Source organism: Peromyscus californicus, unplaced genomic scaffold (assembly GCF_007827085.1).
Source record: "Peromyscus californicus insignis strain IS unplaced genomic scaffold, ASM782708v3 Scaffold_7__1_contigs__length_154581171, whole genome shotgun sequence".
NCBI classification, from domain to species: domain Eukaryota; kingdom Metazoa; phylum Chordata; class Mammalia; order Rodentia; family Cricetidae; genus Peromyscus; species Peromyscus californicus.
The window spans coordinates 100,045,082-100,069,201 of NW_026294595.1; the positions used below are offsets into that span (position 1 = coordinate 100,045,082).

The 24,120-nt window shown below is 44.4% G+C and overlaps 1 protein-coding gene across 1 annotated transcript in view; it reads right to left on the reverse strand.

The window, feature by feature from the left end:
• Window positions 1–905: 905 nt before the first annotated feature.
• Shc4 (SHC adaptor protein 4) overlaps window positions 906–24,120 on the reverse strand; it is a 99,145-nt gene continuing 75,930 nt past the window's right edge. The window contains exons 8-12 of the mRNA XM_052723543.1: window positions 22,863–23,031; window positions 19,859–19,919; window positions 16,526–16,696; window positions 8,154–8,407; window positions 906–3,272 (exon numbers count right to left, since the gene is read on the reverse strand). Of these exons, the coding sequence (XP_052579503.1) occupies window positions 3,117–3,272; window positions 8,154–8,407; window positions 16,526–16,696; window positions 19,859–19,919; window positions 22,863–23,031 (811 nt within the window). The 3' untranslated portion in view covers window positions 906–3,116. The remainder of the gene's footprint in view (window positions 3,273–8,153; window positions 8,408–16,525; window positions 16,697–19,858; window positions 19,920–22,862; window positions 23,032–24,120) is intronic.

The window sequence follows — 24,120 nt, forward strand, 5'->3', positions numbered from 1 at the left end:
TCCCTGTTTCTTCTCATGTTTTCCCTGGGAACCCACATACGTTTTCCCTGGGAACCCACATACGTTTTCTCCGGGACTCTGAGCTTTTTCACTCTTTCTCTCAAGCTCCCCTCCCTGCCATCTGGCTGCTGGTCCACCATGGAGTTGGCCTGTACTCCAGCTTAACTCAAACATCATGGCTGTTTCTCCTCCTCTGGGCAACTACCGAGATTGACAGCTTGACTACTCTGGGGGTTTCCTTTGAGCTCTTGTACAATTGTCCTCAAGCTCCCATTTGAGTTCATTCTTAGATTCTGTTACTAAGGAGATCAAGAACCCCAGGAGGGGACCCTGCTTTCCCTGGAACCACTCTGCTGTGCCCTAAGGGGACATCAACAAGCTCCCTCACTCTGCCTTCAAGTTACCTCAGTCAGTAAAGAATCCCAGCAGATCAGAGACAGAGCAGAAAAAAAATCAGGTTATTAATGCTCTTAGCTGACCCTCTCTTTTGCATCCCCAGGATCAGCTGTGACCCCCACCCCAGGACCCTCCACAACTCCCCAGGATCAGCTCTGACCCCCATCCATCTCAGGACCCTCCACAGCTCCCCAGGATCAGCTCTGACCCCCACCCCAGGACCCTCCACAGCTCTCCAGGATCAACTGTGACCCCCACCCCAGGACCCTCCACAGCTCCTATATGCAGCCATATGGCTCTCCAGATTCTATATCTGCTCTCACCCTCTCCCTTCTCCTGGGCACTGCATTCTACTGTGGTTTCTCTATACTTTAGCCATACCTTAAAGACCCTTTATTAATCTCTCCTCAAATTACTCAGTTTGAGTGAACCATCTGTTTCCTGTCAAGACACTGATCCACCACACATATGATAAAATTTCCAAGTCCCAAAATACCAGACATATAGTGTCAGTTGTCACAAAGCAATATTCATTTATTTTTTTTAGAAAAGTCATTTACAGATATTTACAGGCAAATGAACCACCATTTTAAAATAGAGGTTGAGAATATGAGATTAAAGTAGCATGCAGACATTTCTTGCATCTTTTGGGTGTATGTGAACTTTAGTGTCTTTAGTATCGGAAAGTGCAGTATTTGCTTCCCTAGCTACAACACCACTTGAGTCTAGTGTTGACTACCCATGTGTGCTGCTTACACTATCAGAGCTCCCTGCATCTGGACCTCCTGGCTACCCAGTCTCTGTGCATCAGCTAGAAGGAGACCATAGTCCTGCCCTGTCTCTGATGCAGGTTGCCTACAAGTTCCTATCACTACGCTGATCCCTTTTATGAAGAAAAATTATGAAGACCTAAGATATATGGGGGAAATCAATGAAATATACATTATTTTCTAACTGTGGAAAGGAAACCTACATAAGAAGCCAATGGTAGCAGAAATAAAATGGTGAGCTGTTACATAAAAACATCAGACTTCAATGTATTTGATTTCTGATGATTTCTATCCAAAAGAACTATTCCATATTGTATTCAAAACTAACCAAATATATCATAAACCACAAAGGTTAAGTTGTATCTACTTAGCCAAAATGAAGTAGTATTGAGATAACTATCCAGAAAACTCAGAATTAATTCAGAATTAATCTCTCTCTCTCTCTCTCTCTCTCTCTCTCTCTCTCTCTCTCACACACACACACACACACACACACACACACACACACACACACACACACACACTCCCTCTCCATCTCTCCTTTAGTAATGGCCATTTCTTTATATGCAAATGCAAGTAAGAACTGACTGAGTATTTCTGCTATTACTAAAACAACCAGATCCACTTATATCAACATTACCTGCTTTACACTGAAACGCTTGGGGTGGAGCTGTGTGAGTGATGACTTGTTTAAACCCTTGAGCAGTTGAGTATAGACACAGAATAAGGGGAAGTCCTAAATGTTTCCCCTTAACTACAAGCTGCTTGTCAGCATTAATTTCTAACAAAGAAAAAACTATGTTAGGATGCCAACGGACCTTGGAATGCACCTCTGAACTCCCTCATAAACAAGAAAACGGGAATCCAGACAGGTTTAGCAACCTGCCAAGAGCCACAGAGATGAATAGTCTGAGCCTAGAGCTTCTCTGAGGGTTCTTAATTTCACCGCCAGTTTTACCATCGGGCTGTGTGTGGCAGGCCTTTCCAAACCCTTAACCTATGTGTCTTCTCACTCTGCGTTTTGTCTGGCCACATGTAGAGAGGGAGATAGGACACATCTAGAGGTGACACTAGGATTCGGTGGCAGCCAATCAAAAGGAGAGTTTCCTCTACTTTGAATTACCTTCTGTACTCTCAGTAAGGATGGAAGCAGTGCGGACTGAGCATGAAGAACACTGGCTTTGTTTACCATCTTTTATATCCATGTACTCAAAATCAGAAGGAAGCAAGAGATTTGGCCTCATGAACTTGTCCCATGCTGCATATGAACAGTTCAGATAGCAAAGATTGAGGAGCACTGGCCAGTGAATTTGGGCCCCAACCTTTTCATCAACAAAGGAGACAGAACGATGAAACCATCAGTGGCTTTTGCCTTCATTGCACAGCATAAACACAGTCTGAATTTGATGTCAGTGTTGTCATTAACGTGGCAGCAACAGTGTTACTGCAGAGAAACCGGCTCAAGTCAACACTGCTCATCAAATTGCTTCCTCTTGCTTTTTCAGCAAGGAAAAGCTTTTTTGGCAACTGGTTCTGTAGCTATAGAACACGAAAACACCTGGAACTGCTCTCCCCCCATATGAAAATGTCCCCAGATTATCAAGTCAAAGGCACATATCACTGCCTGAGCAGTTCAAGTTGTCTTTAGCATATGAAATTGTAGTTGTGCTTTTAGCTTTTTAATCAATGCAATGTGACCTTTAAAAAGTGACCTCCGTGCATATGCATAACTCCTTTTCAAATGGATTGAAATTCTTCCTCTCTGATGTTCATATTTAGAGGGTATTTTATTAGTTCTCTCTCTTACAAAAGACATAGTCCGTGATGGTCTCAGAGAGACATGTTTCACAGTCTGTGTTCTATTTCATCTGGAGAAAAGGCTTGAATTGTCATTGTCCCTGACACAAAAAGGATATTCTTCTGACGTCACTGCCACAGTGTCTGGAGCTGTCATTTCCTGGAATGCCAAAGTCCTGTATTATTACCTTTTCTTACTGGCTGTTTAAGGCTTACTTCACTTCCAGAAGAGATGATTGGCAAACTATTATCCATATGGTATTTGATAAGGTGGCCAACATTATCGAACACATGGTCCTTGGTCCTCACCTGGAAAAGGAAGCACAAATATATTCGAGTTGAATACTAGTAGTTCCTCTGAAAGATGTAAACAATTGTGGAGGGTGTGTCCCTAGAGCAGATATTTTACAGAGTAAAGGAAAGGTGCTTTTTCACTCTATCCTCCTTAATAAACCATTTTATCACTCCCCATTACCCTTTCACAGTAGCGTTCCTATAAGTTCAGAAGATGGCAAGCATTTGTCATTTAATCCAAGTCTACAGTCTGCCTCTCCCCAATGCTGTTGCTTCATAAACTCTATCACGTCACCACTTCTATAAATATCCAGGTGATCTGTGTACAGGCACATTACCAGGATTACAGCTATCTTCCATAGAATGGAGTGTTCCACATTACCCCGTCTCTAACAAAAGCAGGCCCCTTGGAGAAGTCCTGCCTCTCCCTAGAGCCTCAACACAAATCCTATCTCCTCCAAGAAGGCTCCTTGGACCTTCCCAACAAGCATTCATTCATGTCACCTTCCTGCAAGCTTCATTAACTGTAGCTGACTCAGAAATGTCTGTTTCACAGTATTTACTGTCTGCATGCTGAAGGAAATGGATTTGTAGTATTTCCTCCAGGATTGTCATGCACCTACCATCTGCACGCTTTTCTGTCTCCTGGGCTCACTGCCTTGGTCACCTGACCCTCCTGTGTGGAGGATAGTGAAACTTTCCAGGAGAGAGAAGGCCTGCTGCCAGCACACACCTACTTAATAATTTTGCCAGCTTCCAACAGGGGATTCTGAGTTCTGCCTGCATATTGGCTTCAGCATATTAGAATAACCAGCAGAATTTGAATATGGACTATAACCTAGATAACGAATTTACAATTGAATTTCCTGATTTTGATTACTATACTAGAGCTATGAAAGAAAGTGTCCTTAGTTTTTGTAAGCACACAAGACAAGGAAAAGGAGACAAGGACTTTAGTATATTCTCTAAGGCCTTCGGACCTCAGTGAAGATTTTTCTCTCTTCCTGTTCCAGTTTAGCTGAGGAATCCTGCTGCATTCTTAATTCCAACTCATTCTGTCTCTTCTCCCTCCGTGTTTCTCCAGCCAACACTGTGGTCCAGGATTTCACAGTTCCCACCCTGAGGTTCCAGTTATTGTCCCTGTGTGTCCCACACACTCCACTGTACTTCCTAATCAATCCTGCAGATGTTAAGTTACCCCTTAACTAGCCCAGAGACCACAAACTAGCCCCTGGACAAATGCACAGATGCTGTTAAACCGGAGGTTTTAAAGTATTCTAAGTTGGAAAAGAAGAGAGTGCACATAAAACTCTATCTGGTGACCCTACCGGCCCCTGCTCTGCATGGCAGCAGTCGGGTACCGCTGAGTGGTTCCGCAGAGTCAGCCACACCCTGTGCTCACCCCATTACTTACCCACTTCTTCCTTATATACGGTTGGGCCCTGCAATATTTGCCTTTGTAAACCCACCTACAAAAGCTTTTAAAAATTGTGTGATTAAGGCCGGGCGGTGGTGGCGCACGCCTTTAATCCCAGCACTCGGGAGGCAGAGGCAGGTGGATCTCTGTGAGTTCGAGGCCAGCCTGGGCTACCAAGTGAGTCCAGGAAAGGCGCAAAGCTACACAGAGAAACCCTGTCTCCAAAAAACAAAAAAAAAAAAAAACAAAAACAAAAATTGTGTGATTAAACAAAACAAAACAAAATAAAAAAACACATGCTGGTCGGTGGTGGTGCAGACCTTTCATCCCAGCACTCGGGAGCCAGAGGTGGATCTCTGTGAGTTCGAGGCCAGCTTGGTCTACAGAGCCAGATCCAGGACAGGCACCAAAATGACACAGAGAAACCCTGTCTCAAAAAACCAAAACAAACAAACAAACACATTACATGAGACTTGAAATATGACGTCCAATACTGTCAACTCAAACTTTCTCCAGCTGAAACTACGCTGCTTTCAGAACCACAGCTCATTTCCCCAGACGGTGGCAGTCATCCTTCTACTTCGTGCTTTTAGGAGTCTGGCTTCCTAAGATACCTCATTTAAGTGGAATCATGTGATTTGTCCAGGGACTGGCTGGTTTTTACTTAACCAAACTTAACGTGCTCTCAACATCCTTGAGAACACGGTGGCATGTGACCGGCTGTCCTTCACATGTTTCAGCAGTACTCCTTCACATGTACACAGCATATCTTTCCTTCTCCTCTCATCCATGAACTTTGACATTACTTCCACTTCTTGGCTATTGGGATATCACTGCTGTGAGCACAGTGGAGTTCTCCTGAAGATCTCCATTCTCCTGCCCAGAAGTGAGGCTGTAACTTTGCATGGCTGTTATATTTTTAAGTTTCTGAGAAACTTTCCAACTGTTTTCTGTTTTTAGGGATGGATAATAGCCGGCTTAGTAGACTTGAAGTGGACACTCGCTGTGGCTTTGATTCGAATCCGTGTTGATTAGAAATGCTGGGCACTTTCCACCATCTATCACTCGGCTGTGGGTCTTCTCTTCTCTGGAGAAATGGCTCATCCTGGAGGGATGTTTTCTTTTGTTTTTTTTGTGAGTTGCAGGGTTTCCTTAAGTGTTTTGGATATTAACGCCACCAAACTTAGAGTTTGCGAACATTAACCTCATTCTGTGGTTGACTATTAACTTGGTAGTGCAAAACATTTAGTTTAGTGCAGACCCCCTTCCCTATGTTTATTTTTTGATGCTTGAATTCTGGCAATCTTTTTGTTTGTTTGTTTTGGTTGGTTGTTTGGTTGGTTGGTTGGTTGATTGGTTGGTTTTTGGTTTTTCAAGACAGACTTTCTCTGTATAACAAACAGTCCTGGCTGTCCTGGAACTCACTCTGTAGACCAGGCTGGCCTCAAACTCACAGAGATCCTCCTGCCTCTGCCTCCCAAGTGCTTGGATTAAAGGCTTGTGCCACCATCACCTGGCTTCTGGCAATCTTATCTAGTAAATGGTTAATAAGACCATTGCTATAGAAGCACTCCCCTTCACTTTCTCCTGGGAGTTTTGTGGTTTCTTGTCTTGCAGTTGAGTCTTTGACCCATTTTGAGTTAACTTTTGTTAGTAGTGTAAGAATCCGGTTTCCTCCTCCAGTTTCCCACGGGCATTTGGAGAGCATCCTTTCTCTGGTATTTGTTTTGAGAAGATTTAGTGAGCTTCTTAAGATCACTTGACTGCACACATAAATTAGTTCCTGGGTCCACGATGCTGGTCCATTGGTCTAGTTGTCTAACTTTATGTCAACACTACTGTTTTGATTAATGTAGCGCTGTAATGTGTTTTGAGGTCTTCAGCTTTATTATTCTTCCAAAAAAAAAAAAAAAAAAGAGGGGAGGGTTTGGTTATTCAGACTTCTTTGTACCAGTTGACCGTGAATTTTAGGATTTCCTGTGTCTATAAAATGCCATCAGGAGTTTTATAAGAATTGTAATTGCATGTGTAGGTTGCTTTGGGTGGTGTGGACATTTAGTGATGCTCAGTCTTCTAACCCACGAAGGAGATGTCTTCCCATTTCTTTGCATCCTTTTCAGTTCCTTTCATCAGTGTTTTATAGTTCTCACTGCAGAAATATTTCTGTTGTTGTTGTTCTTGGTTTCTGGGGGTTTTTTGTTTGTTTTTGTTTTTGTTTTTGAGACAAGGTTTCTCTATATAGTCTTGGCTGTCCTGGAACTCACTCTGTAGACCAGGCTGGCCTCAGACTCTCAGAGATCCACCTACCTCTGCCTCCCGAGGGCTGGGATTAAAGGCGTGTGCCACCACCTCCTAGCTCTATTTCTTGGTTGAGTTTATTCCTAAGTACCTTTTTATTATTGGTGCCATTATAAATGTAACTGTTTTAATTTCCTTCTGGATAGTTTTCATTTGTGTGTAGAAACTCAACTAATTTTGCTGTTTGCTGTGAATTCTTCCTATATGGCATTTATTATGTCCTTCCTATTATTATTTTTGTAATTTTATTACTGTTAATTTCTTCCTGTTTTCTACGTGTGTATGTGTGTGTGTTTCCATCATGAAAGGATGGAAATTCTGTTGAATGCCTTTTCTACATTCATGGAGATGATGGTGCAGTTTTTATTCCTCTTCCCATTCTGATAGCTAATCTTGGTTGTCAACTTGACCACATCCGAATCACCTAAAACCTAAGCAGCTGGGCACATCTGTGAGGGATTTTCTTGACTGGGTCATTTGAGGTGAGAAGACCCACTCTATATGGCCTTGGTGTCCAGATAACACTCATCAAAAAAGACAAGTTCAGCTGTTCCTTTCAGCATGAGCTTGAGAAGGGCCAGAGCTCATTCTCTAGACACTGGATATCATTCACCACTAAAGCCACTTGGCCCAGAGCCTTTCTATGGTGGGGGAGTTTTGATTACTGGGTCCACCTTCCTAGCAACTTTATTATGTTTAGATTCTCTATTTCCTTGTGATTCAGTCCTGGGGTATGACGTGTTTTTAGACACCTGTCCATTTCTTCTAGCTTATCCAGCTTGTTGGCATATAGTCAAATATAGAAATCTTTTATATCTTGATTACTTGATACCCATTATAGTGCATTTCCTATTTTATTTGTATCTTAGCTAAAAGTTTATCAGTTTTCTTAACACTTAAAAAAAATCTTGTTCGAGGCCTTCTGTCATTTAATTCTGCATTGCTGTGACTTGGCTGTGGTTTTATTCACCTGCAGGAGTCTGCTACAACTACTGAGCTGAACTGGAAAGGGCAGAAAGAGGCTGTCCTCCACATCATGTTCCAGGGTGGCTTCACGAGGTTCTAACCACACCACTTGTTCTGGCTGTATGGCTCAAGGAAAAGTAAACCCTTAGCCTTGACCTCTGCTGAATACTATGTGTAGACGAGAACTGTGATGTACAATGAAAACACAGTCATACCTTGCCTTCGGGATCCACCAAGAGGAGGTGCTTTGCCTGGCCACCTTGTAGTCCGCTCAGCACATACTGGCCAGGAGATGTTATACTCTCTCGAACCAGGAAGTCCCCATCCTTCACCAGCAGCCTCTCCGCTGCCCGCCTGCTCAGCCTGCCGTGGAAGCATTCCTCATTCCACAGCTGCTGCTTAATGTGTGGCAAAGGGTGTGGGCTCACAGGCTGGGCTGTGGCTCCGGGCTGCACAGTTTCTGGTGCCTCTAAAATCAAAACACAAAAGAGATACCACAAAGTATCTCCTCATCAGTCCATTCATCCCTCCGTGTTCAAGGCCCTGTTTAAACAACACCGTAGAACAAATGTCCTGCCTGGCAGGCCCTAAATTAGAGGTGAATTTAAACACTGTCACTGGCTTCTGTCACTAGGAAAGGTGACCAGGCACAAGAGTGTCTCCTTCATAAGAAGGGGAATCAGCCCCTGAGAACGGGTTCTAGAACTGTGGAAAGGGGCTCTTTTCCGGGGCTTCACGTTAGAAAGGAAAAAGCTTATGTTCAGCCTGGCTCATGAATAACCTCTACAATGTTTCTAAACTTTTTTTAAAGCCACAACAGAAATTTTGAATTATGCTCATTTTTTTACATTTTAGCTTTTATCATTTTTTTCTCTGTCTTTTTTCTTTTGGTTATTTTTGAGACAGGGTTTCTCTGTGTAACAGTCCTGGCTGCCCTGGAACTCCCTTTGTGACCAGGCTGACCTCAAACTCACAGAGATCCTCCTGCCTTTGTGTGCCCTCCCCCACCCCCAGTGCTGGGATTAAAGGTGTGCACCACCACCACCCAGCTCATTTTCATTTTTATGCTAGCTTATAAGTTGCTAAATTTATACATTTAGTGTACCTAGACATTCTTCTCAGCGAACATTTTAGCTTAGCATTGTTAAGTGACCCTGCTGTGGTCAGTATGCTTCACCGGTCTGAACTACAGAGGTCACGGTGAGAGACAAGAAAGCATAGTATTAGTGGAGCTGGCCTACAGCAGCTGCCCGGGGTCCTAAAGAAAGCACCGTCCCAAAAGGGAGCGCTGGGGATTCGAACACTGGAGCGTCAGGTGAACACAGTGCTATTGTGGACCGTGGTGACGATAATTACTGTGTGGTTCTCATTCGTTATAACAGGCTCTTGTAAGGGCTTTACAGAGTTCATTATTTTATTTTCACAATTAGACAGGCCCCCAAATTGGATTTTAAGAAAGGATAAGTTACTTATTCAAAGCCACGCCGTTACTGTTGTAGATCTGGGATTTGAAACAAGGGCCATCTGACTCCAAAGCGTGGGCTTTTTAGTCCACAAACTCCAAGGCACCGGCGCTGGATGTAAAAATCTTTCCACTTTCCAAATTTGTCTAGCTGCCCTATCTCTGCAGTGCCCATGAAGGTCCCTAGGAGATGGCAATGGTGTCAGGATGATACACAGCATCTCCTAGACAGAGCACACTCAGGAGGCGGAGACAGGAAGATTGCTGAGAATTTAAGTCTAGCCTGGGCTGCACAGCAAGTGTGAGACAAGCCTGTGCAACTCAGTGAGATCTTTCCTCAAAGAAAGTAAATGGCTCCGAGGTTAAGAGCACTTGTGCTCTTGCAGAGGACCCTGAGTTCAGTTCCTGTGACCCACAGGCTGGCACACAACTACCTGTAACTTAATTCCGAGGGATCTGGCTCCCTCTTCTGGCCATCATGGGCACTACATGCATGTGACGTACTTGGCGGGGCAGGGCTCGACGACACACATGACGCACATACTCACATATATGTATATGTGTATATGTATGTACATATATATAATTAAAATAAATAAATCTTTTTGAAATCCACCAAAATAGTTAACTATCCATTTTTATGATTGAATTTTGGTAAAAGTCATATATTTAATGGCAAACTAACACAAAATAAACCACAGAAACCAGCACTGTGTTTTGCAATGCAAAGGCTCTTTTGCATAGAAACCAGTCTTCATTTCACTAACACAAAGGAGCATGTACAGGCCCTTATGGAAGGGTCTCACCAAGAGAAATGCACTGGATTCAAACTGTGGAATTTATATTCCACCATGCTGTGACGTCACTGGTGTCGACAACCCGCAGTACCCTATAGACAGCCCAAGTCCCCTGTCAGTATGCTGGAGCCCTGCCCTACTTAAGAATGTCTGTGCACATGATAATTATAGTTAGCACCACGAACATATCTTGTATAAAATCTTCAGTCTAAAAGCTAATGGTTGGAAAGAATGTTCCCCCACAAATCACCATCTCTTCCACTGTTGCCAGAAAGGGCCTGAGGAAATGTGTCCAGACAGTGACTAATACTTGTAGTTGGCCTTGGTGCTGCCTGTTCTTGGATACGATGGAAAACGTCTAATGAGCAGTCCTGTGTGTGTGTGTGTGTGTGTGTGTGTGTGTGTGTGTGTGTGTGTATGTGTGTGTGTCAGGGATGGGCGCCACACCCGAGTGCAGAGCAATGCATGCAGGCATGCATCATGTCAGGGACATGTTCCACACAAGTGCAAGGCTATGCACGCGGGCATGCATTGTGAGGGTTCAGGCAGCTTAGTGTGGTGCGTGCTTTTGGCTTGTTCTGAGATTATGAACGGCTTTTGGACAAGGACAAAACAGAAGAAAACAGACATTATATCATCTTGAAAAGAGTCAACAGTCATGGGCCAGCCTGGGAATGCAGACAGCGTTTTCTAACACAGGTTCCCAGATTAGGACAAGACACAACACACTGAGCAATTTCAAATGTTCTCTTAGCATCAAATTCTGTTAGAAGCAAACTATGTGATAGATTTCCCAATTCGTTTTAACTTGAAAAGTTATATATGTTCATTTGGTTTAATTTGGGAAACGAAAACAAAGAAAAAGTCAACCGTGGTCTCATCACCCACTGTCACGGCTCAGTGCTGTGGCGCGTCACTCAGTACCTTGCTTCTGTGTGATAACTGATGCTAAGTGAACTGCATGCTTATGGTATGCAGCACACGAGCACACTTATTCTAAAACAGAAGGGCAGGCTCACAGGGGAGTGCTCATTTTTTAAAGACAGGCAGAGGGGTAAGTAGTAGGTCCTTAATAATTCATCAGCATGGAGAGTAATCAGAGGAAACTGTTGACATCTGGAGTGCTAGCTACAGCATCAGGACTTGGAAGGAGGGTTTTTCATCTCTCAATTACCCCATTCCTTATTATTTGCATTCTGTATCTACATTGCTTTTGAATTTTTAAAATGTCTAATAAAATGCATGCAAAAGTGAAGAAGGTCCCGTAACTCAGGATACAACTGGAAGGTGCAAACTTTGAGGAGACTGTCAAGTTGGAGGTGAAATTTTCTATTTTCTAAAACTCACCCTATTCTCCTCTCAGCACATGGCCTCGTGTCCTGTTGCAGAGGACCGAGAGTGTGGTCAGTTCTGGCCATGTGTAGTCATTATGCTTCAGAAAGTTGCTGTGATGTTGAATTCATGAAAACAAACCATCACTCATACAGGAAACACAGGGTCTCCTTTCCAACAAGCCTCAGGCCACAACAGTCTCTTCAGTTAACCCACAGTCTTATTCGATGTGAGTTTTGGATTAAAGATACTGGGTGCAGCATATTTTGTTAACACTGAACTCACAGCCATGGCACTATAATTCATACTTGATTGATGTTTTTATAAACCTGTCTTTTCTCATGAGGGCACTTCACAGTTTTCTTTCACTTAGAAACACTACACATCACTTTAGTACCAATGCTTGAGGACTATTTTAAACAGCGAAATTATCAAGAAAAATGGCACAAAAATATGGGGGCGGGGGGTGGGGATTGGCACTAAATGTACCACAAAAGGACACTTGAGGTTTCTGTTTGTTTGTTTGGTCTTCATTTTGTGAGACAATTTGACTGGGTAGTCCAGACTGTCCCCAAACTCACTAAGTAAGCCAGTGTGGAGACCCACAGAGGCGATCTAGTGAGAACTTACTCAAGGTCAGAGAATCTGAGCTTGCTTTACCCAGCAGGGCTGCATAATGGGATGATATGGTAACCAAGGGCATGGTTACCAGGTGTTTGAAAGGGTCTACACTTGTGTACTTTGTGCTTTGATCTTGCAAGGAGGAGGTCTTTTCCTCTCCCCTTGGAATATTATAAAAAGCCCTTTTGAATAAACCTCTGGGCGACTGGGTATTGACCCAGGGCCCTCCCCAAGCTTTCCTATGTCCCTGTCTTTCTTATTGTCTCTTTCTATCTTTCTACCTAATATTTCCTCATTCCTCTCTTGCTGTGGGATACTCTGTATGGCAAATGTGTTGCTCTGATGGGTCAATAAGTAAAACACTGATTGGCCATTGGCTAGGCAGGAAGTATAGGCGGGACAAGGAGGAGAATAAAGCTGGGAAGTGGAAGGCTGAGTCAGAGAGACACTGCCAGCCGCCACGATGACAAACAGCATGTGAAGATGCCGGTAAGCCACGAGCCACGTGGCAAGGTATAGATTTATAGAAATGGATTAATTTAAGCTGTAAGAACAGTTAGCAAGAAGCCTGCCACGGCCATACAGTTTGTAACCAATATAAGTCTCTGTGTTTACTTGGTCGGGTCTGAGTGGCTGTGGGACTGGCGGGTGAGAGAGATTTGCCCTGACTGTGGGCCAGGCAGGAAAACTCTAGCTACACTCTCTCCTCCACCCAAGAACCCTTCAACAGGTCGGAGCTAGACTCTGACAGACTCCCACAAGCCAGTGTGGTCTTGAACTCTGTGATCTCTGGCTCAGCTCCCCAAGTGTTGGAACTGTAGGTGTGCACCACTACACTTGGCTTAAACAAGCACTTAGAGCGTGAAAACCAAAATGAGGTAGAACATTCCCTTGCTGACGTCAGCTAGGAACATGTATGTAGGAAGAGTGAGAATCTTTATGGCTCTCTGCACGTCCACAAATCACAACAACCAAGACACCCTGAGTATTGATTTGAGGGTATGACTGAATCATGCTGAGCAAGCCACTTCTCAACTGTAAACCTGTAAATACTGAGAACTGACACAAGATTGTATAATGGGAATTTACCTGTATTGCTGAAAGTAAGAACACACCTCCATAAAGTACCTGAAAATTTGTTAGAAACTTCTGGCAAAAAAATGTCAAGTGTAAATGAGAGGTTAAGATAGTACCCCAGGTCCAGGCATGGTAGCCACGGCTTTAATCCCAGCACTTGGGAGACAGAGGTAAGCAGATCTCTGTGAGTTCAAGGCCAGCCTGGTCCTACAGAGCTAGTTCTAAGACAGCCAAGGCTACACAGAGAAACCCTGTCTCAAAAATAAAAGAAAGAAAGAAAGAAAGGAAGGAAGGAAGGAAGGAAGGAAGGAAGGAAGGAAGAAGAAGAAAGAAAGAAAGAAAGAAAGAAAGAAAGAAAGAAAGAAAGAAAGAAAGAAAGAAAATTACAAAGATATGTCAATGTAGTATATACAGCAGTATAGAACAGGGAACTGGCCCAATAGAGAAAGTGTACTGAGGAGCCCTGAAATACATGGATATACACAGGATCTTAATGTAACAGAGTGGTAATATGAGAGAAAGAACGTTTTTAATCAACAGTGTTTGGAAAGCTGATTCACAAAAAAATTAAAAATTCACTATCTCATAGAAAGTATAAAGGGTCTAAGTAATAAATTATAAAGTCTATAAAAGCAAATGCAGTACAAGCCAAACAAAAGGAAAAACTAATCGAAAGGTGTATGTTGGAAACACAGTGGAGATAAAAAACGGAAGTTAATCAAACAAAACAAAACAAGCCAGCTGCTTTAGCAAGATCGAGAAAACAATAAACCCAACAAAGGGCCACTCAAGTAATGAGAAAACAGCTCGAGAGACGATGTATTACCAGAGATCCACGAGACAATAAAGCAACAATAAAAGGAAGATTCTGGACCAAGTTTCTGAAGAAACGACATCACCAAGGAATTGACATGCCTCCCTGTTATGTGTTTTGGCTCCTGAAACCAACTTCAAACTCTCATGCCCACGGCAGTGTGAAACAGGCTGGAAAGAGGTGAAGACGCCAGAGAGGCACACACGCTGGCATCTGGTCCAGGTGAACACGTGGAGGATGGTGGCAGGAACAAGCCAGGAGGCACAGCAGAGACCGCAGGACAAGAGTCATCTCGCAGAAGTGAGCCAGGGTGGCAGCAAGTGGTGCCTGTCTCTGGCTCCAAAAGTCTTCAGAGTCCCCGCCATCAGGACTCCCAGTGACTGCTGTCCCTCTGTGAATGTGCAGTTGTAGACCTATGCCACCATCGGGCTTGAGTACAGAGATGGAAGGCAGTTTGGCGGGTGATAAGGACAGCCATTGGATGCTGTGTGACATGTTGTATAGAGCGTCACTTGGCTGTTTCCGAGGTAGAAATGTACACAGTGGCAGAGATAGCTAGTCATCAACAGGTAATATCCTCCCTGCCACCTCACTACTGAACCCACATAGAGTAACTTCTAGCTTCCCTTACAGGGAGGTGGCCACATGTCTGGGTTCTACAATGGCAAGTGCAGAAATGAACAATGTCTTCCAGTGAGAAGAAATGATGTCTGCCACTTTGGGTCACATCATTTAAAGGAATATTCACGCACTGCTCATCTTTCCTCTCATTGTGTGAATACAGATAAGGACCCACGAAGGCACCTTGAACCAGCCATGGAAGACAGATGTTCTGCCTAGTCCCAGCCCTGGGCCACCAATAGCTGAACAAGTAGGTAGAAGTAAATAAGCCAGTCAACTCTACACTTCAGTGTCTGGGAGCCTGTGCTGTGTCCGGCCTTCCCTCTGCCCAGCCATATTCTCTTCCTTTACATCCAGATACGGGTGCCCTGAGACCTGAAATGCCAGCCCCCACTTTAGTACTTGCTTCCGGAGAAAGAGCCTGGCTGGACTGTGTGGGAAGAGTGATCTTGCTTTTCTGCCCAAAGACAGACTACCTGTCACGCAGCTGACAGTGAGGGCCACTTCATCTAAGGCTCTGCTGAAGGCCAGGCCCAACCAAATTTTGAAATGTCTCAGCTCACAGCCCCCCGAGCTGAAATGCTGATTTTTGGCAGCTCTGAGGAAGCTTCCTGGACCGTGACAGACCCTCCTCAGGGGCTGCTTCCTCAGCTTTGGAGCAAGCCAAGTTTAGTATCACACTGCTGAGCCCAGTACTTTGTGAAAAACATTGTTGTTTATTTTTCAAAAGATTTTGGGCTTTGGGCTTATTTAGCTTTTATTTATCTGTGTTTCTACTTAAGCATTCACCACCCCAAGCAAGTTGGCCAAAAAACGATTGCTCGCCCCATTGTGTTTGACCCACAATTGAAGTGTATGATTGGAGAACAGAGCATCTCATTTCAGTGCTGTACAGATGTCTTATCCAGGGGTTTGATGAGGTTAAAGTTAGCACGGCCACGAAACAGGACAGAAATAGTGGCCATTGTTTCTCTTGCAAAGAAACAAATGCAGGATTACCATCTGGCTTTGAGAGCCCTTCCTTGATCAAAAATACACATCAGAGACTCGAAAGAAACGGAAGTAAATTCAATGTTGGAAGAATTATTTAAAAACCATGTGCTAAATCCTTAAAATCCATAGCATGTCCACAGAGATCTGATTGTCATTAACTACAACAAAGGACTGAGGTCAAGAATTAGCAGGTAAAGGCACTTGCCTGCAAGGCCCACACTCAAGTGCAAGACCCAGACCCACAAGGTGAACAGGGAAAACCCACTCCTGAAGATTGTCCTGAATGCCTTTGTATGTATTTGTGCATGTGTGTGAACATACAAAAACTAAATAAATAAATGTAATTAAAAAAACTTAAAAAAAAATCTTTTTACCTCCCCAAAGATGAAGCCAAGGCAATAGATTTTAAAATGAGAGACTGTGCCTATGTGTAGCGGTCCTTCAAAAGATATGTTCAAGTCCTAATCGCCTGTCTAATTTGGCAAAAGGGTCTCTTCAGATATAACCAAATTAAGGGTCATTCACAACCACCTCATCTCACCCAAAATGCAGTGACTTGTCCTGTTGGGCAAAGACAAGGGAGCCACAGGAAGTAGAGAGGTGAGGCCGATACAGAGATTGGGGTGCCTGTAAGCCAAGCATTGTTGACATTTACCAATCAGCCACAGACACAAGGACAGGGGCACTAGGCAGATTGCTCAGGGCACCAAGAGGAGTCAGTGCTGCCAACAGCTTGATTTGGACATGTGACCTTCATAACCAGGAGAATCGAGAGCTACTGGGCTCAGACGCCAAGCGTATGGTAATTGGTAGTGACCAGTTGCCACAACACCAGGATACTAATAATACAGGCAGTGGGAAGGCACTTACTTCCAAGGTGCCATGGGCTCCCTTGTGGCTGAGTTGAGCTTTGATGTCCAGCATAGCCAGGGGTACTCTGCAGAGCCTGTGTATTGACATAGCAGGGGTCATCAAAGAGATCCACTCGACAGTTCTTCATGGATGTAGCGTCACTGTGCGTCCCGCTCTCATGGGGAATACCTGGAGTGGAGAACAGTGAGCAGTGAGCATTCTAATTTTGTTATGTAAATCATGTCAGAATTGAAGAGCAACAGGAAGCTGTGCGTCACACATGCCCACCCCAAACAAGGACTGAACACTGACCCCAACAAGGTCTGGCCTCCCTGAGCCTCTCCGCCATGTTTGGCATCTTTACCACTGACAGAAGCAGCCACGAGGTAAGAGGAAACCCTGAAAGAAATGGCCAGTGAACACAGGCACCTGCCGAGTAAACAGCGTCAGCGCAGGGTGGTAGTCTGGGAGGACGGAAAATTTATCATATTGAACTGAACACCCATCACTAACCCCCTTTTAAGGACTTGTGACTTAATACAAAGTCTTATTTCCTTTGCACTATATTACCTTAAAAGTAATCAATGAATGGGTCGAGTAAAGTTCTCATATTTTTGCTTGTGAGTCTAGCCTTTTTTAAGGACTGAGCCATCCCTCCAGCCCTCGAGCACAGAAAGGACAGAAAGTCTAGCTCTTTTCTCTTCTCATAGGTTTTTCTTGCCAAGCTCAGCCTACCACCAGTTGCTGATGGTTAGCTGTATTTGGTAAGATGGCCTCTACCCTCCCGCCGCTTCCTCCCCTCTCAGCCTGCTCTCTCCACTTCATCCCAGTCTACACACCGTGGCCAAATGCTCTCTTAAGACTGAAAATCCAATCACAGCTCTCAGAGATTTCAAAACCTTCTTGTTGCTTCCCACACTCTGCTGGGCTCCTCTATCTACCTGGCTTCACTTGCACAGCCCTGCCAGAGTCACACTGGCCCTCAGCAGCATGATGCCCACTGAAATCTCAAATGTCAAATCAAACCTTTCCTCAGTAGAGCCGTCCCTCACTCTCCAGACTAGATGGCTCTTTGCTTCCCTGGAAGTTTGGACTTAAGCTTGGGAGGCCATTCCATGGGAGTAATTAATTCTCTCATGTCTGTTACTGGTTAAGGTCTGTACTGCATCGAGGCTGCATGTTCTGTAAAAGCAAGGGTAATGTCTGCCTTGCTCACAGCTGCAAGCCTTCCCATGTCTGGCACATGACTATTATTGGATGTATGGGTATTAGCACAATCTTTCATGATCTGATGGCATGAAGGACTCCACATCATCCAGATGGTTGTGTCCTAAGGATGCCAGGGTGAATTTTTTGGTGTCTCTGTTTAAATGAGCACATTTATAAGTTTCAGCTGTACATGCTCCAGGATCGGCATGAGGTTGTACCCAAAGCAGTGATGTTTCCCTGCACCCAAAGCCGTAGCTTTTGACTGCCTAACTGTAAAACAGCATTTTTTCTTCTATTGCTTCGGTCATGCAACCCCTTTGATGTGGTCCAAACAGGACAAGCTCACACCAGATTTCACACGATGGTGAAGAGAGAGGCCCAGTGGTACGACTACACTCTTAATGCTGCTCCTTGTTCCCTGTTTCTGTCTGTCAGCTGTTCCTGTCATCTCGCCAGGGTTACACTTTGTATATAGGAAATCCCAAGGGAGGGTCCGGTCTCTACAGAGGGAGGGGCCACCAGGACATCCTATTTGTGCATTCTGTGACATATGACTGCTTGCTTGGTCAAGTGGAGGTAGGGTTGGGGTGCCTACTTTAAACTTATTTCACAAATAAAAAGCGACTGCAAGCAGTCAAGGCCTGGAGACAATGTTTCTACTGGTAGGGCAAGCTCTCTCCAAGCATCATTATGAGCTTAGAAACGATAATGACCTAAACCAGGTTAGACTTACGCCCCAAATTCTAATTCTTCCCATACTCAAAATTATCAGGAGCTGAAATGTAGATGAACATCTACTTTTATAATTAAATGCTCCAAGAGGCCTCAATACATATCACTGAGGAGATTGTTGAGTAAATACAGACTACATGAGACACAGAACAAGTCAACTTCAGCACGGGAGAGCATGCTGATAGTACTGCAGAGTGGTCAAGGTCCCTCCCATTGCCAAATCTAGCTGGGAATTCCCAGGAGGAGGAAAAGGAGGCGTTACGGTTCCAAGAGAGCATGCTTTCAGAGGTACTTGCATTTAGCATCAGTTCGTTTCATTTTTCAGCCATATAACTAAGAATTAGTTTAGAGTTTTACATTTGATCTCAGCCAAAAGGCTGAGAAGTAATTAACTTAGGGTTTTATTTGACTATAAGGAATTTCATGGACAAAATTTTTTTTTGAGACATAGTCTTGCTATGTAGACCAGGCTGGCCTTGAACACATAGAGCTCTGCCTGCCTCTGACTCTGGAGTGCTGGGATTTAAGGCAAGTACCACTATGGAATTTTAATTTATATCAAAAGGAACTATGTTTTTAGAAGGTTAAAATGCTGCCTTAGCTCACAAATCTTTTGGTACAACTGTAGAATGGTGATAATCAGAGATATACTATAAACAAAAGACCTCCACATGTCTCCAGTTGTATAAAAATGGTCAGTAGGCTATACTGGCAAAAATAGATATGAAAGGTGATAAACGGTCTGCTGAGTCCTTAAAAGTTATCTAATTCCTTCCCCACCTAACCCTGCAAGACTTACCTTCCTAAATAAATAAATAGTTCTGACAGTTAATAAGAATGAAGCCACTAGCTGGCAGCACTACTGCTTTTATAAACATATTTCTAATATGACAGTTGAAGCCTTGCGTTTGTGTAACAGGAAAGTCTGTCCTGTAGCCGTGAGCACACACAGTGGTGAGCACAGAGCTCCTGGGCAAGGTTATGGTGGGGGATTATTGATGCACTCACATCTCAGTCATCTCCCCGGTTCCCTCTGCCAAACCAGAACACAGGTTACATCTTAATCACAGTGGAATCAGCATCTGTTTCCATACTAATTCATCACCTAGTCTTTGGAGTGGAACTTCCTTGAGCTTTGCACAAAAGACATCCCTTTCCAGTGAGAGTTTTCATGATGTCAAAGCAGTGCAAAACCCCAGAGGTGCAGCCCCCAGCTTGGGGAATCACATGAGATCAAGGGAGAAGCGTGAAGCTGTTGAATGATACACGATGACATTCTGGCTACTCTGGGAAGCACGCAGCCCAAAAAGTGCATGCTTAGTCTCATGTCTGCCATTGAAGAGCAGGGGCCCACACATCCATATGACTTAAAAGGAGTTGGAGTGGCGGCTGGGATGGTCTTGTACCTACCTATTGATCCACTCTGTCCCATACAGTTCTCGTACACACCGCTGCACTTAGAGTTCCCGGGCTGCACAAACAACAGATTGCAGGATGTTTATCAAGAGGACACATTCATAAAGTTCACAAAGAAAAAGAGAGCTCTCAAGAAAGTATAGCAGGCCACTTCCCTTTCTGGCACAGAAGTCTGACAAGCTGGGAACAGAGAATCTTGTACTTGATGGTTTTCCTTTTGGAGTTAGCTGCAGAGGTGAATCTGATGGTGGGGGGGGGGGGGTGTCAAAAGAGCTGTCCACATCCTGTGTCTTGAGAGTCCCTCTGCTCCAGAAGTCACATTCCAGCACTCAATGTCTCAGCTAGAAAGTGATGTTTAATTCATTTGTGTGGATGTTTGTGGATGTGTTTGTGAGTGTGTGTTCACTTAAGTATGGAAGACAGAAGACGATCTCGGGTGTACTTCTTTGGGAGCTGTCCACTTGGTTTTTTGAGACGCGGTCTCTCACTGGAACCGGGGGCCTCACTGATGAGGCCAGGCTCGCTGGCTAGCTGGAGAGCCCCAGTTCACTGTCTCTTGCCCCCTGCAGTACTGGGACTATCAGCACAGGCCACCTCACCTGACTTTCTCTTTTAATGTGGGTTTCAGGGGGGTTAAGGTCAGGTCCTCATGCTTGTACTGCAAGCGCTTTACAAACTAAGCCATCCCAATCTCTGCCTCGTTTTGAGATGACAAACTAGAACCCTCCTTTACTGAGGTTTCTGCTAGACTCACTTGTCACTCTTGCAAACCTCAGCCAATTAGAGGGCTTCAGTCATCCTCATCTTCACATGTATGCTCTTTATCAATGGAATGAAGATGTGCTGATGCCCTGGAGAAGTGCAGCGTGCATGCTTTAGAAAGATTTATCTGGGGCTGGAGAGGAGAGGGCTCAAGGTGTGCAGCACTTGCTTCGTAAGTTGTGAAGGCTGGAGTTTGGATTCTCAGAGTCCATGCAGAGCCCTATGCAGTAGAACCCTGTAATCCCAGTGCATGTGTGGAGAAATGGGAGGCAGAGATGGGGGAATGCCCAGAACCTCCCAGAACATCTAGCCTGTGGTATAAAGTCAAACAAAACAAAAGACACCCTGTCTCAGCAAAGTAGAAGACAAAGACTCACCCTCAGATTGTCCTTTGACCTCTACATGCACGCTGCAGCACGCACATATCTTCACACATGAATGTGTGCACACCACACACACACACACACACACACACACACACACACACACACACACATTTTTAAAATGAAAATAAATAAATAGACTTATAGACTTATCTGACGACAGCATGTAAGATGATCTGAGGTCATGAAATCAGTGACAGGCATGTGGCTTTCAGCATCATTTAGGCAAGTAGGACCAGAACTTGATAAGGTTCAGTAAAGTCTGAGTGGATAAAAAGGATATTCCCATGGTGGAAGCCTGGATACTGGACACAAGTTGGTATGGACTCCAAAATGTAAGAAAAGACAAAGTCTTTTGATGATAGAAAGAGGGGCAGTAGCGTGAATAAACATGACTAGGGGAATGGAGTATGGCACGAGTGTGCCTTTAACCCCTGCAGAGGCAGAGGCATGTGCCTTTAACCTCTGCATGAGGCAGAGGCAGGTGGATTTCAGAGAGTTCAAGCCAGGGCTACATAGTTTGGTATTGGAGTTGAAGAGAGAGGTAAGGGCTGAATGGCAGAAAAGGTAGAGGACAGATGTATACTCGGGCTAGAGGTAAGATCTAAGCCCAGGAGGAGCCATGGAAATGCTTACATGGTGGCAAGTAGGGCTGGGTTTTCAAGGGGGAAATGGAAGAGAACATGATAGAAAAAGGAAAAACTCAACTTGCCTTTGAAAGCATCAGAAAAAGGCGGAGGCATAGCTCTGTGGATAGAAAGCTTTCCAGAGAAGCCTGGGGACTGTGGTCCAGGTCTCTAGCACCCATGTAAATACCAGACAGCTCCCGGCCATCCCAACACATGAAGAAGGAAGAGAGAATCCGTTCAACAAGCTGGGTGCTTGACTAGCTGAACGGGCAAGCCCTGGGTTCAGCAAAAGACCCTGCCCCAATAAATACAGTGAGGAGTGCTGAACCTCTGGCCTCCATGTGTGCTCACAGACATACCATTACACATATATGTACATATCTACACACAACAAATACGCAAAAGCAAATGTCAAGATGGATCGTGGATGATAAATGTTACACATGTGAGTGTTCACTGTCAGGATTCTTTCAACTACAGTGAAAATGTCAGGCAGAGAGACGACACGGGACCAGAAATGAAAGGTTCAATAAGGGAAGACCAAGATGAAAATGATGTTTAGGAAGCCGACAGAAGAGGACTCTCGGAACAGCATCCAATAGGTGCCAGCCTTAAAGATGCAGGAGAAGGCCATTTAGCAAGTAAGTCACTAGGGGCCATTGTAAGCCATTTACATCAGGTTGTCAGGCAGAGTAAGGGTCTCAAAGTCAGTGTCCATGTGAGAGCCAGGATGAAGACGGTGGTCCTTAGAAGCGGGAGTGAGAGGAGGTGGGCCAGTGTTGGGTGGGTTGCAGTAGCCAAAGCTTACCCACAGGCAGAAGAGAGAGAACCGATGGGGTGACTGTGAGACAGAGACCGGGCAGAACGAGGGCACAGGGCTGGCGGGAGGGGTGCGTCAGCGCAGGGGAGGGTCATATTTGGACACAGTGGCTCAGGAAGAGAAGCGGGAGCACGGGAAGACTGGGGAATGCGGAAAGATAAAGATGAGAATGATGCATTGGACGGTTTTAGTCTTCCTAGTGAAGACAGATATGACGTCATCTGCGGAAGCTGTGGGTAGGTACTGGGAGTAAAAACAATCCAGTGTAGACTGTAGATCACCCTGCTTTTGAGGAAGAGGGTACTTTCACTAAACTCACTTTTGAAAAAATCCTCAAATCGAGGGCTCTAGTGGTAAGAGCAGAATCATGTCTCTGGTACCAGTAACAATAAAACATCACTTACTAAATAGCACAACTTTTCACACCGGATAGGGCAGTAAGCCATTTGGTCTGTAGCTTGAACTTTGATCCGCACATCCGAAATGCCGCCTGCAGGCGGCTGCTTCCCTGGAATTGCGTTGTAATAGTCATGATCTCTGTCTTCAGATGTGCCGTCAACGTGTACCTCCTCGCTGTAAGGGGAAAAAAAGAAGTCTCAGGAGGCTGGGTTGGGATTCAAAGGCTATAGGGGATACAAAGAGATCAGAGCCAAGCGAATCATCCTGAGAAACTATGTATTTGAGTTTTAAGTTTATTGCTGTGATTAAGCAATGTCAGACATCTGGACTGCCGTGCTGAATTGTTTAGAAGTCTGTAGACAATCCAAATGGAGGAAGCCAGCGAAGAGTGTCAAGGGTGAGACTTTTGTGTTTCTCTCCAGTAGTAATAATATTGATAGTAAACAATGCCTTGCCTGGATGGAAGGCTGTTTCAACACAGCATCACAAAAATGTAAAGTCTTCTTAAGTATCCCTGGCTCACTCCAATTGCTTCACTTTGGAAATGTTTTGGTCAAAGAAAATCTATATATTGTCCTTTGGGCAGAGGGCCTAGCCTAGTTCACTAAACTAAGATGAAATAGAATAAGAGATCTGTGGCAGCTATCTTGTCTGCCCAAATCTAGACAAGTATGGTTTTCATAAAGAACTATTAGAGTCACATGTGGCAAGTGGGAGAATTCTATAAACATGCAATTGTTCTAAAAACTGAAACAGGATAAAAAAGAAAAACAAATAGGCTTTTCTTCCCAATTGGAATTAGCAAAAGTTTCTTATAAAAAGAATAAGTCAAATCAAATCTCTTTGTGATTTTGCATGCCTGTGAAGGGCGATGTGGTTGAGTGCAGGCATGTGTGTGCTGTGGCATGCATGTGCGAAGTCAGCTCTGCCTTCATCCTCATTTTGGGGGAACAGTTCTTATTTCTGCTGCTTCACTGTGGACTCCAGGCGAGCTTCTCCTGATTCCACCTCCCAGCTCATCATAGGAGTTCCAGGATGGCAGGTGCGTGCCCCAGGGCCATCTTCTTACTTGGTCTCTTGGGATCAGAATTCAGGTCATCAGACTTGAGTGCCGAGTGCTTTCACCCACTGAGCCATCTTCCCAAGCCAAATCAAGTCTTTTTAGAATGAGCTAACCTACCAATCCACATGACCGTGTAGGATTCTGGGTAAAAGTTAGCATCAAGGGTGACCCTTTCCTCTGTTGCCCTGGATGATCTATCC